At 37.0% G+C, this 13,872-nt stretch overlaps 1 protein-coding gene and 1 long non-coding RNA gene across 2 annotated transcripts; both read left to right on the top strand.

Moving 5' to 3' along the window:
* The first annotated feature begins 328 nt into the window (after nt 1-328).
* ORAI2 (ORAI calcium release-activated calcium modulator 2) lies at nt 329-8,329 on the top strand. The gene is made up of 3 exons (XM_053457147.1): nt 329-536; nt 5,277-5,515; nt 7,325-8,329. The coding sequence occupies exons 2-3, from the start codon at nt 5,291-5,293 to the stop codon at nt 7,868-7,870; spliced, it is 771 nt and encodes a 256-aa protein (XP_053313122.1). The 5' UTR covers nt 329-536; nt 5,277-5,290; the 3' UTR covers nt 7,871-8,329.
* Nucleotides 8,330-9,108: 779 nt separating this feature from the next.
* Nucleotides 9,109-11,210, top strand: LOC128474755 (uncharacterized). Its single transcript, XR_008346399.1, has 2 exons — nt 9,109-9,718; nt 9,759-11,210. It is a non-coding gene; the product is annotated as an uncharacterized LOC128474755 (long non-coding RNA).
* The last annotated feature ends 2,662 nt before the right edge of the window (nt 11,211-13,872 follow it).

Below are 13,872 nucleotides of genomic sequence, written 5' to 3' on the forward strand. Positions count from 1 at the left end.
ATTTCATTGTTTAGTGAAAAACACCCAGCTAACCTGCAGTGTTCTCATTTGGCTCAGCAGAAACATTTTGCCAGTATTCATTATAACTTCACTATTGTCCTCAGCTGTAACATTATATTGTTTGCATTTGAATGCCCTGTGAAAGGCACCAGTGTTATCTGACAATGCGTTTCGACTTGTTCTTGTCTATTTGCCAAGAGAGGACACATACTGGAAAATCCTGTCGACTAATCAGATTAAAGGATACAGCCAGCCGCGAGGAAGAGGCTTCACTAACCAATCGTAATCCTGCTTGCATGTTCACATCACACACACTGTCTCCCACAGCTGGAGGAGAGCTATGCCTGTGTGTTGTTCGCATGCCCTGCCGGATTCGTCGCCGTCTTTGTGCATCAGGTGATCTGCAGCATCTGCCCCAGACATGGCTGACGTAAAGTGATGCTGGTTCTGCTGTATGTGGAGGAAGCCCTTAGGGGTTAGTGCACCCGAATATCTGCCTGCGAGGACGCGTATGATTAGCCGTTGGGGTGTGTTTGGTAAGTCGCTGCCTATCATCTTGATAGTTTCTGCAGGCCTTGGAACAAAGTCCTCACTGTCGCTGCTTTCACACCAGGTACCTGCCTGCCGGCAGTCGCTGTTCGAGGGTGATGGGAGTTGTAGTTTAAAGCAAAGAAGTTTGCTCTAATTACTATACATTATAGGCTTTATTCCAATTGCATTCTGAATCAGTATTCACAGGTGAGTCTTATCTTATAATGACTCCTGGTGTTATTATGGCAGATTGTACATCGAGACAGCGTGGGTTTTAATATATTACTATTTAAGATATAATTTCTCCATGTATAGTCCATAGGCGACAGGCAGCTGATATACATTAAGGTGCTAAGGCATCGCTGATGTAATTACGAAACACGTTGTGATGTAGTGCAATAAATTCCTGAAATCCAGAGCCATGTTTGTCAGAAGACAGAGAGAGCTAAAGAATGAAATGCTCGTATAGCTTTTTACCTACACAAGATAATGTACATACAGGTAAGTTCCCAATGGAGACCGAAGCACAGGTAAATAAATAACATACTCAGCCATGCTACTCTTACTCTTCCTTTTTGTGTTAAATAAGGGGTAGTGGACTGTCCGTGACATTCAAATCTAAAAAGTACTGAAGCTTTTGCAGCGCAGCCTGTCTGACGGCATGCAAATCTTTCAGAACCTTTGCATGTTATGAAGATATAAACGCCTCCGTAGTCTAAGCTTATTTAATAAAATAGCTGATTTTTTCCCCTGTGTTCTCTATCTTGCTTGTTTTGGATTGTCTCCAGTGAGAACCAAAATTCCCTGAGTTTCATGCCAGATGTTTTTTTTTTTTTTTAGAGCTACTTTTTTGTTTTTAGGTGCATGGCACAAAACTTATATTATTTTTTTATATTCATTACGCACAGTTCTCAAAGTTGACCAGCAGTTTGCAACTAAAAGTTTGCATTTTTGAAGGGCAATTCTCCTGTTTGTTTGCCGACAGGTGTAATCCATTCAGTTTTACCTAAACACATCCTGTTATGACCTGGAGAGTTATGTTCCTAACCTCTCACTTCACAAATTCTACCCTACCTGGAGGCAATACTCTAAATACAAACTGAACAATACAGGTTTCCAGAAAAGGTTGACTTCAGGGCATTCACTAATTTCCATATAGATGTGTATTGGTCTAACAGGCATTCTTGCAAATCAGTTAAGGAAAGAAAACAAACTGTTAACCCTCAAATATTTGTTATTATCGTTAACATATATTTGTGATTTGTTAGATCACTACCAAATTGAGACATATTTTTAGGGAAATGTCACCCAGCATTGTCAACTTTCTTTTTACCTCCCTTCTCCTCAACCACTATTTTAAGCACTCCCTGGGCCACAATCAGTAAATTAGCAATTTAGATATGGCTTTATGGAGAGGGCTAATCATGTTTGTTGTGACTTGCTTTATAGTACAAAGGGTCAACCCCAACGATCGGCTTACTAGCTTACCTAGCCCTCTATCATTTATAATTGAAACACAACTCTCCCTTTAATAAGGTTAATGTTATGCTAAGGTACAAACTATGCATATGATATGTTTGTAGTGGAGATTATATGGCTACTAAAGGTGACAAAATAATTGTGATGTGACTGTACATGTTAAAAAAAAAAACTAAACCTTGGCTCGAAACCTTTGTGGACTGGTTTGAACATGCCTGGTAAAGGTAAATAACCGCTACCGTTTTTCCCTGCGCTGTCCGCTTTAAATTTTAAGGCACACTCCAGCAAACGCACTTTATTCCAGATGATGGCTGTCACCTTTAAATTCATATTGTTCCCCTGCGCAAACGCACAGGGGGATTCATCATAATCTGTGCATGTGCAATGTTTCTCTGCCCCCAGCAACTTGGCTTGCTGTAGATGTGTTCTGCTGAAAGGAGCTCATGCTTACCATTGCACATGTGCTATACTTATTGCCAACCAGCTTCCAGTGGGTCTGACAAGACCCATTTTTTTAGTGGTAGCACTTTCCTTGAATGTGATTGGCTGCTTTTATTAGCCAAAACTGTCTTCTATAGGTAACTTTTTACCTTACATATAAAGATCTTACTGAGTACCCTAGTATCCGTTCTTTGTTGGCAGGGTTGTATGGGGCACAAAACTGTGCCTTTAAGATGTTGAACAGATACCCTTCCAGTCCAATCGAACTGTAACACAATATCTTATTGAAATTCAATACAAATACAGTCGATGGGAAAAAAAGGAAACCAAACAGAAGCCAACCTTTATGTCCTCTAGGCCTTTATACACCCAGTGTTTCCGAAATTGCCCTGCTCATCCAGTTTGTAACATTATCAAATTCTTTTCTAAACCCTTCTGAGTAATTTTCCTGGGTTTAGCAGGAAGCCCTTACCGATGTGATTATATGGAGCTGCAGTTATAGTGAGACAAGCCAAGATAAGTTTCTCTTTCCTTCACTACAACTGCTGTCACCAGGCAGACGGGAGAGAGAAAGGAAACCACAATGTATTTATCAGCTAACTTTAAACATTCAGTTAGCGGGTCAGTTGTCAGCAGACGTATCCTTCTACCGGACAATTCCTTCAGATTGACCTTACATGCCACCCGTTCAGCAGAAGAGGGTGTAACTTCATTTTTTCTGAAGTAAACCCTTATAGCACTCTCCTGTATGGAAATATGTAACTTTGATTATTCTGTAATATGTTGTAACATTCTATCCCTTATTAAATATATTTTACCTACAATTTTACCTTAACGATTTGCGGTTCCGATGTAGTAATTACTTTAGGGCTTGACAAATCCAAATAGCCAAGTAGCCACGGCTCTTGAATTTTGGGATTTAGCTCATGCCACTAGCTGGCTCCTAATTTCTACAGAGATATTTCTATCCACGCTTACTTTTCAAATAGTGACTTTAGATGGGCTTCCTTGCAGAAATGAGTAGATGCAGTTGAACTTATTAAAGTTCCTATTAAATCCTTCATGACACCACATGTTATTGTTGAGCAGGCAGATGGAATTAATGGAATCTGGCTGCCTCCTCCCGAGAACATGCCAGCTTAAACCGGAATGGGCCATTGTATCAGCTGGAAAAATCCAATCCTTTGGTCCACTGTTATGAAACAAAACGTTATCTCTGAAAGAACAGTATCAGATGTAGTTTGACACTTTGGCTGAAAAGGGAAATTTTTAAGATTTTGCTTCTGGCCGGCCTTGTCTCGAATTCCTCCCTAGATCTGGCTGTGTCTGCACACTGTGTTCAATGTGCGAATCCAGGTGTTTCATGTCTTCTGTGTCTGTGCAGGGTGTGGGTAATCCAGTTGTTTTAAAGCAGCTGCATTTTCTGACTGAGCAGTTTCCTGTGTTTGTTTTTAGACATTCGTGTGATATTCGTGCTCATGGTACAGATGTTTTCTTCATAGTCCCATTGGCGATCCATTCAGATACAATTTTTCTATAGTTAACCAAGGGAAGTTTTAATTTCCACAGTGTATCAGAAAATCTCTACTATACTCCTCTATCCCATCCCATCTATTGTTTAGTCTTCTGTTTGAAAATGTTTGTTTAAATTACTTTTTTGACATTAACTTTTAAATTTCATTTCTGCTCTGTACTAGACACAAATACCAAGTTCTTGCCATCGTACCTTGTTGTAACGTGGAAAACCGGATGGTACATTGAGAAATACTTTGCAAGGACTTTTTTATAAAGCAAATAGCCCGAGTGGTTTGGGATTAAGGAGAGGTATCTAAACACATCTAAGCCACCTAACAAAAAGACTTTGTTTATGTAAAGGAAAATACTTATTTTTTTCAGTGGGAGTTTCCATTTAATAATTTACTTTAGGAGCGTTTGTTACAGTATTCTGAACAACATGAAGTTAAGGGAACAGAAATAGTTTCAAAATGCTTTTCTTTAATATTGGTTTTAAAACCAGTTTCTAGCTTATACTGTATGCACATCTATATGTGTGTGTGTGTGTGTATATGTATATATATGTATATATATGTATATATATATAAACACTGTACATAAATATACATTATAGGGAAAAAATGTGATAAACAGATGGGATTCAGAGCAGTAGAGCAGTTGTGGCAAATGTGGCACAATCACCATAACAACCAGTAGTATGTGTTTGCTAATTGCCCAATTTATTAACACATTTCCTTATATCAGAGGTCTAAGTCATCTGATGTTATATCAAAGTCTTAGACAGATGAATGGTAACTAAAAGAAATACTCCTGGAGAATATCAAGTACATTTTACTGGTATGTTTTTTCCTGATTTTCAAAAAATTTCGGCCATCTTTCTAATTATAGCGTATTTAATAAGGAATGTATAGAATGTTTGATGGAATATTTAAAACTGCTGCTCCTAGGGTTGTGTTAAGAATGCTATCTGCAGAATGTCTTTATGGTTTTCCTAACCTGATACGGTACATATATATATTCACACAGTACTTAATCATTAAGGTACAATTATATGGCTGGTCTACTGCATATTGCTATGTGATGTGCTACTTATGTCTTGTTTACCCATTGTACAGATGTAGAGAACATGATGCTGTCATATGACTCAAATAATAATATAATCTTTGTGAATCTGTTACAGTTCTTTTCCTTATTACTGAAGTGGGACAAAACCCATCAAGTTTACGCACCAGATTTATCAGAAAGTCAGTTAGATCTACAAGGCTTTCCGCATCAGACTTTTGATATATCTTATTTTTAACTGTCTCTAGGGCTTTGAATAATCATGAGTAGCGAACTAAACATCCCAGTGGATCCTTCCACCCCAGCTGTCTCAGAACGTGGAAACAAAGGCATGGACTACAGAGACTGGGTCAGACGTAGCTACCTTGAATTGGTAACATCCAACCATCATTCTGTACAGGCCCTTTCATGGAGGAAACTCTATCTTAGTAGAGCAAAGCTGAAAGCCTCCAGCCGTACCTCTGCGTTGCTTTCAGGATTTGCCATGGTAAGTATGCTATTTTCATGTGGACATAAATAGTGTTGATTGATTGAACAGTTGCATCTGTTTGTATATTAGCTAAACATTTAGCATTGCTTTTAGTGGCCAGTGTTACCAGCCACGCATGCCACTGGTGTGTGGCTCAAATTAGTTTTGAAAGTAACAAGACATACATACTCACTGATGCATAAATAAGAGTCTCCTTCTCAGTCACACCTGAGTGCTTGCCTTGGAATAATTACTTGTCATCTAGGATGCAGAGTGGCACTGCTTCAGGGTCATTAGATAATTTATTGCCTCATTTCGCTAGGAGTGGGTAACTTGACCATCAACCAGTCGCAACTGCTACAGCCCTCGTCTCTTTAGGGGACCTGGGTGACCCCCTGCAACCACTTGTTCCTGTCTTCTTGTGCAGGCCCAGGTCAGAAAAGAGACATTTTTAAACAATATTGAATCGGCACGGGGAGACAGGAACACAGGCTGCTCGCACATTGTATGAGCTGTGGACTGACGGCTAAAGGAGAAGTAAGATGGTGGGTGCATGGATGTCTTTATATCTGTGTGTGTGTGAATGTCTGTATATACGTGTGTGTGAGCATGAATGTCTGTATATATGTGTGTGTGAGCATGAATGTCTATATATACGTGTGTGTGTGAGAGGGAACATGTGTTAGAATGAGCGTATGAGTAAGGGGGTGTGTTAGCTTGTGTAAATTTGTGTGAGTGTTTTTACATATGTATGCCAGAGTGTATGTGGGGGGGCAAGGGGCAATGATAGCACAAACCAGCTGCTTATGGGCAAAGATGGCTCAGGCCGGTTGTATGGGGATTAGGATAGCACTGATAAGCTGTTTGGCACAAAGGTACTTACAAGCTGTTTGGGGGCAACAGTGGCACTGTGGAACATGTTGCTTGGTGAAGTGGGGGGCCCAGGGGCAGTTTTTGCACCAGGGTCCGTAGTTTCTAATTTCACCCCTGCCATCAACCATCTTTCTTAGACTTTGTTTTTATAGAAAAATACTTCTTACCAATGTTCCCATTGTCCTAGGATGATTTCTATATATAGTCCTTTTTTAACAGTATCACAATGTGACATACCAGACCTGTTGCATATTGAGAGCTGTAAACAGTCTACGAATGTTAGAGATCCCAACTTCAGCTAAAGCATGTCAATTAAAAAATAATTAAACTTCTTGTTTTCAAAACAAAGTAACACAAAATTCCTGGCATGTTCGCATCCCTCAATGGCTGGAGTTCTCCAGTTCTGCTGTATATGTTTAATGTTTTGCAATAAATATAAGTGCAAGCATGACATGCACTTAAGGTCACTTATGTTATATGTGGCATGGGAAGGAATTCTTTCTTAAGCACAAGTAAAGCAAAGTGTTTGTGTCTGATATCTGCCTTTCAGGGAAGTGTGTCAAAATCCTTCATTACTTGTTTTTGTAATTTTTAACACATACAAACATATTACATTGTTAACAAAAACGTTTTTTTGAGATTTTGCTTAGTATTTCCAAGGGATAAGTACCGCTGGTGAAAACCCCAATTTATGTTCAGCAACATCCCCCAATTACAGTAATACCCCACATACATAGTGTTTATGTTTTGGAGAATTAAATAGCTACCTTGACTGTTTTTTTTCCTTTTCACTAAATTACTTTTGGCTTGGGAACTGTGTTTCTTTCATGATTCCTTTGTTATGTTAATGTGAATTTTATGTGCTTTTTGTTACCAGGCTGAATAATACCTTTTTCCTGTTCAGTGAATAATGACAATGTTTAAGGATTTTTGGATTTGTCTCCATTCTGTTAGGTTGCAATGGTGGAGGTCCAACTGGAAATGAAATATGAGTATCCGCAGTTGTTGCTCATTGCCTTCAGTGCCTGTACCACAGTGCTTATTGCTGTGCACCTCTTTGCACTTCTGATTAGCACATGTATCCTACCCAATGTAGAGGCCGTGAGCAACATCCATAACTTGAACTCTGTTAATGAATCGCCACATGACCGCATGCACCCTTACATCGAGTTGGCTTGGGGCTTCTCCACAGCACTTGGAATACTCCTCTTCCTTGCTGAGGTGGTTTTACTGTGCTGGATTAAATTCCTCCCAATTGACTCTCCATCGGTACGTAATGAAACCAATGCATCGCAGAAACCTGGAAATGCGGGGTGGCACTCTGCCCTTATTTCGACCATCATCATGGTACCAGTTGGCATTATCTTCGTAATATTCACTATTCATTTTTATCGTACACTGGTGAGACATAAAACAGAGCGCCACCATCGGGAGATTGAAGAACTCCACAAATTGAAAGTACAGCTTGATGGACATGACCGTGGTATTAATGTAGTGTGATCTTTTTACAGTAAGACTAACAGACAACTACTAATATGTTGTAAGAACATGGGCTATGTTTCAGTTCTTTTTCAAGAATTGAGGGTTCTAGCTAGTTCAGGTCTACAAATATAATGTATCATGTCATTTTTCTTATGGAAAAATGTGTAGAGGCCTAGGAGTAAGGGGATTTCTTCTTCAGAGATAATTATCTGATAAGTTGCACTTTTATTTTTTAATTTAAGAACTATATTTTAGCTTTTAGCGTATATAGCAGTCCACAAATATTAAGCTACCAGCTTGAAAATGCTGCACTGAGAAATGGTTACATTAAACAGGGATTTGGGACAACTGACCATTATGCTTAGACGAACATGGTGCCTTGTCTTGTAATAGTCAGCTTCCTCTACAAGAAAGGCTCAGTTGGCCCTGCATAGCGCAAGTTAGAATTTAAACAAAAAAAGTAAAGTATACATCTCTGTATATATGTGTATAAATAAATATATATATATATATATATATATATATATATATATAGATGAAATATATATATATATATATATATATATCTTCTTTCTTCTCAAATATATATATATATATATATATATATATATATTTATTCTCTAAAATATATATGTGTGTATGTATGTATGTGTATATATCTCACTCTATATACCAAAGGCCTGATAATGCATTTTAATGTAGAGATTTCTTAAAAGCCAACTCGCTGATTTCCCTTTGCATGATGTAGGATCTGGTCAGCCCTTCTTAAAGGGGAATCCTGCTATGATTGACTCTAGTAATGGATAGTAATATCGGGAGTTTAAATTTACAGCTCTCATGCAACCCCCCTCTTCAGTGAGTAAAAAAAAAAAACATTCAAATATTACTTTGTGTGTGTGTGTGTGTGTGTATATGTATATATATATCATCACCCATTGCACCCAAGTGTTGCTATCAGTACACCCTGTAATTAAAAAGGTACCCAGATTTAAATACGAGCTGAGTCAGTATAAATATATTCGCCTGTATGGTTTCATCACACGCACATATAGCACCTTATTTATAAAACGCAATTCTGATGCAAAGCTTTAACAGTGTTATCACCTTAGTAACGTGTAATGTTCCTGCTAATTGCATCCTTCTATTCCTTTGTAAAACTTTGCTCAAGAATAGTACAGATGGTACAGTATCACTTTTACTAAACTCCTTTTTATTTATTTTTTTTTTATTTAAACATTTTACATGTTGAGCAAGATAACTATGGTTCTTAAACTTGGTGCCTGTCTGCCATACTGTGATGTTTTACATTGATCACTCTGAGGTTGGTACCCCCTTATTCTGTCTTCATTTTGGCTCCTAAACCCCTCACATATTTGTTCAGCCCTTGGTTATACCCTATAGGAGTAATCAATTTAAACACTTTTCTGTACAAAAACATGTTGCTAGTATATGGAATAATTTGTATAAAATGTGTTATATAACAAGTTCTTTACAAAGGAGACTATACTCAAGATATATAATAAACGTGACCTAATTTCACATACTTTATGAAATCCATGAAAGGAATATACTAAAAGGACATGGGTTGTAATTTACAGGGAATACAGCATTATTTGGTTTACATTACCCTCCTGCCATTGATGATTTACTAATATCTCAGGTACAGGAAATTTCTGCCATCCACGCTGTGGTTTCTGATTGATCAGTGACCTTTGGGGTATCAAGCATTACCTTTCTTTACAAAATAAAGCACTGATCCCAATAAAACGTATTCCCTTACTATTCTGTAAAATGAAAGATCACTATAGCTGCCCGGTCAGTAGGCAGTGTCCACTCCTGTCCTCTTATTATATACACAAAAGCACTGTTTTTATGTTTTTACTTAAAACACCAGGTACTTTTTAAGTACTTAGGTACTAAGCACAGAAATGACACCTCTTCCCCCAGCAATGGAAGTGGTTTGGCTAATTAAGGTGAGAAGTAAATTGTGAACTCTTAAACTTATCTGCCAAAAACAAATTACTTAATGAAGGTTAACTTCTTACTGTTTTAACAGTTTTATATGTGTTTGGGTTTATTCACTAAAAAGGGAGTTGGAGAGTTTTAGTTTCATCTCCCTGACCATACTATGAAGAGCCAACCCCAGTGAGCTTCTGCTTCAATATGCTGCATGGCACTGTACAAGGCATATTGAAATCTGTTAGATTTCATTAATAATTCACCTAATTGAACTCTGCATCTTCTTGCCCAAAAGGCCAGTTGATGACCCTTTAAAATAAACAATTAATGTAGTGGAAACTACAGTTTCCCAGCCAATTTTCCTGCCCACTCAAGCTTGTGTACCCCATTAAGTACCGTTAAATTAACCCCATTGCACAGAAAGCATAGATCTGTGAATTTCTGAAAGTCGTTGCCCCTCCCAACTAAATATGTTACCCAGCATGATGCATATGTGTGGTTGGCTATTTATGTGGTATTTGAAGTCATTTTAATTGTTGTTACTGTACTTTTTTAAAATGAACGCTCGATATGAAGACCAAGTTTGTAATATAAGAAATTTGCAGAAAGCATTTATATTTTTGTTTTGCTATTTCTTGTACTGTTACTGTCTGTTGCACCAATCTGCATTGACATATATTGAATGACCTATAGGAAGATTTTATATTTTATTATTTTTTTATGTTGTATATTTATTGTAGCTATTCTTGGTAAGCAACACATAAGGGAATGCATATGGCATCATTTTACTATTGTAAAGTTTAGAAGTAACAGGGTTATAGATAATGCATCTCCGACCCCATGTATGAATTGCATATGAACACTGGGAATCCTACTTTACAAATGCACAATTTGTCCTTTCTGAATGAGGTTTAAAAAAAAAAAAAAAAAATTATACTGAACCTACTGAAGACTGAACCACTGAAAATATATTGTGTATAGTCTCATAAATAACCTATCTACTAATATTAATTTTACTGGATACTATTCGGTAGCAGAACTCTTTAGTTTTTGGGGTGAGAAAATGAGCATCTGTATCTGTTAACTCCTCCCCCAGCTGCCTCTACTGAAAGCAGAGAGCATGTATTAGTACACTTCTTGAACATTGTTGGTAGCAGTGAAAGCAAATGGAGTAGCAGCAGCTTATCATAAATATGCGTTCTAAACACTGATGCTTTGCTAGCGTACATATGATTGGCTGCTGTAACTCTTACTGACTTCAATGGGAGCTCGGCCCCTTTTATGTGAGTGTGCAATACACACACTATGCAGTACGTATACTTCCTTATTGTACTTCCTGATTTCCTAGTAGACGCAGCCAGGGGAGGAGTTAAATGAGACAAAAGTCCTATTTTCAAAATCTAAAAAGAATACATTCACTAATTTGCATGCTGAAAAATGCATTGGAGCCTATGTATTACCAAATAAAATTTTGGGGACTACACTGTTCCTTTAAACCTGCTTACAGTATGCAAACTTATTAAAAATGGCCTGCCAATATACATTTTCTTATTAGAGTTTTTATTTAATAACAGATCTAGTCTGTGGATATCTGGTGCTGACTAGCAGTAAGGCCCATGCCTTATTTGTTAAGATGAGTCATTAAATTGTCTACCAGAAAATGCTACTTTATAGAGATCTCCAGCAAATGTATAGATTATATGTATATTCTTACGTATCCTTCTACTAGGAGCGGTACATAATCTTATTCTCCCATAATGCTCTGTGTAGCATTCCAGAAAGCATAGTGCAGTTTTTTTTTTCTTCTTCAATGTTATTTAATGTGGGTATTCCTTTGGCATTCTTTTTTTTTTATCTGAGCACATTAGATAAAATATCATTCCATATATGATTTCAAGCAGTTTGGCTTGCACTACAATAGAGCATATGTTTGCAGTGCTCGTATTAAGTCCATAATGTTAAGATTTACTGTAATGGCCAAAAAAGTTAACTTGGTTAACATCTGGACAGTAGTAATCTTCAAAGATGCATTTGGGGATATTTTTGGAGAGTATTTAAGATTAGTGAAGGTTTCCCTTGGGCAACTGCTTAAGTGTTTTTACAAATGGATCTTTTTCTTTCTTAATGTATATTATTTTGCTGTTACCAAATGTGTACATTCCTGCTAAATACAAAGCTATACATAAAATGTATATACTGATTTTTTTTATATCGGTAACTAAACATATGTAGCGTGTTATTCTTATTGCAAGTTTGCACAAATATATGTATTTTTTTAGTGTAGCTGTTATTGTAAAATGAGTTACTATTATTGTTTTATATGGTCAATGTTTGTAAGCTGTCCAATTTTAATACATGCTTTTGTGCTGTCTGTGTGTTTTTTTTTTTTTTTTATTTTGAATTTTTGAGAACCAGTGTGTATTCCCTTTACAGCCTCCAAAGGGTAATTTAATGTTATTAATTACTTACAATAGTGAAAGTCATTGCACTGTAGCTACTAGTAACATGTAGGAAATTAAAGGAACGCATACGCCGCTTGATAACGCTTGACATAATAGTATATCCTGAAAGACGGTTACTAGAGGACAAAGGGCAGTCCGGTAAGACGATCAAATCGGGAAGAGGGGGAAAGTTTCTCTTTCTTTAATTAAAAGAAAAAGCACTAACGCGTTTACTATTAAAATCATTAATTATTAATCAGTACATTTAAATGCTAAAGGAGTCCATTGATGATGTCATGACATTTTCAGGGATATCCTCTAGTTACAAGTCAAAGTTGATTGGACTTGTTGCCCTCAAAAGTGAGCGCGCAGTGGTGAAAAATGGGTGCTTTACTAAATATTTTGAATCCTCTGTATATCACACAAGCTACTAGACATTTTGGATGTATCTCTTCACTTTAAAAGCAGTGTGACCTACACCAGAGCTGCGATGGTACAGCAGTGACTACTCCAACCACTGAAGAGACATGGGTTAAACCTAAAGAACACGGGTACTAATTATGAGAGTGTGTGTATGATTTATTAGCTCTTCTACCTTTTCTCTGTTTGTGCCAAGCTATATATAGCAACAGATGAACACACACAAATATACACAGAGAAGAAGAATGTCTCCTCTTTGGTTTTAGTTTCAATACAAGATACAGAAAACATTTTGGGAACCACTATATATACATGTATATTGTATTTTATTCATATTGTGTCTTAAGTTTTGAATCTGACTGTTATATATGTTCATCAGAGAAAATCTCCTTTTTGTGTTAAAGGGTAGTTCACATAATTATTGAAATTCCTGACTAGCTTCTGTGCAACTCTCTAGTCTGTTTTCTCCTTCTCTTTCTAATCAGGGCTTTAACTTGCTTCATACAGGTCCTCAAATAATGTAATATTTACAAAATTAGTATGTATAGTACGGTGCAAAAGTTTTAGGTAGGTGTGAGAAAATTCTGTGAAGTAATGAATGCTTTCAAAAAAAGACATGTTAGTTTCTTTTTATAATTTGACAAAATGCAAAGTGATTGAACAGAAGAAAAATCTAAATCAAATCAATATTTGGTGTGACCACCATTTGCCTTCAAAACAGCATCAGTTCTTTTTTTTTAAGGCATATAGTTACGTGTATGACTAAGCAATTATACCACACAGGTCTAATAATCAATTTAATATGTAGATTGAAACACAATCATTAACTGAAACAGCTGTGTATGAGGAATAAAACTTGGCGAGGAATAGCTAAACTCACTAAGAAAGTGAGGTTGCTGAAGACAGTTTAATGTCAAAAGTGATTCACCATGGCAGGAATAAGCACAGCAACAAGACACAAAGTAGTTATACTGCATCAGCAAAGTCTCTCCCAGGCAGACAAATGTATTCTGCAGCATGACAACCCCAAACATGCAGCCAAGTAATTAAGGTGTTCTGGAAGTGATGGTATGGCCCTTACATACCAAATGGTGATTTGATTTAGATGTTTCTTCTGTTGACTCACTGTGCATTGTGTTAAATGATATGAATAAACTATTAACCCCTTAAGGACAATACTGTTTCTTACTCGTAGTATAT

The sequence above is a fragment of the Spea bombifrons genome, chromosome 2 (genome assembly GCF_027358695.1).
Source record: "Spea bombifrons isolate aSpeBom1 chromosome 2, aSpeBom1.2.pri, whole genome shotgun sequence".
Lineage (NCBI taxonomy): Eukaryota > Metazoa > Chordata > Amphibia > Anura > Pelobatidae > Spea > Spea bombifrons.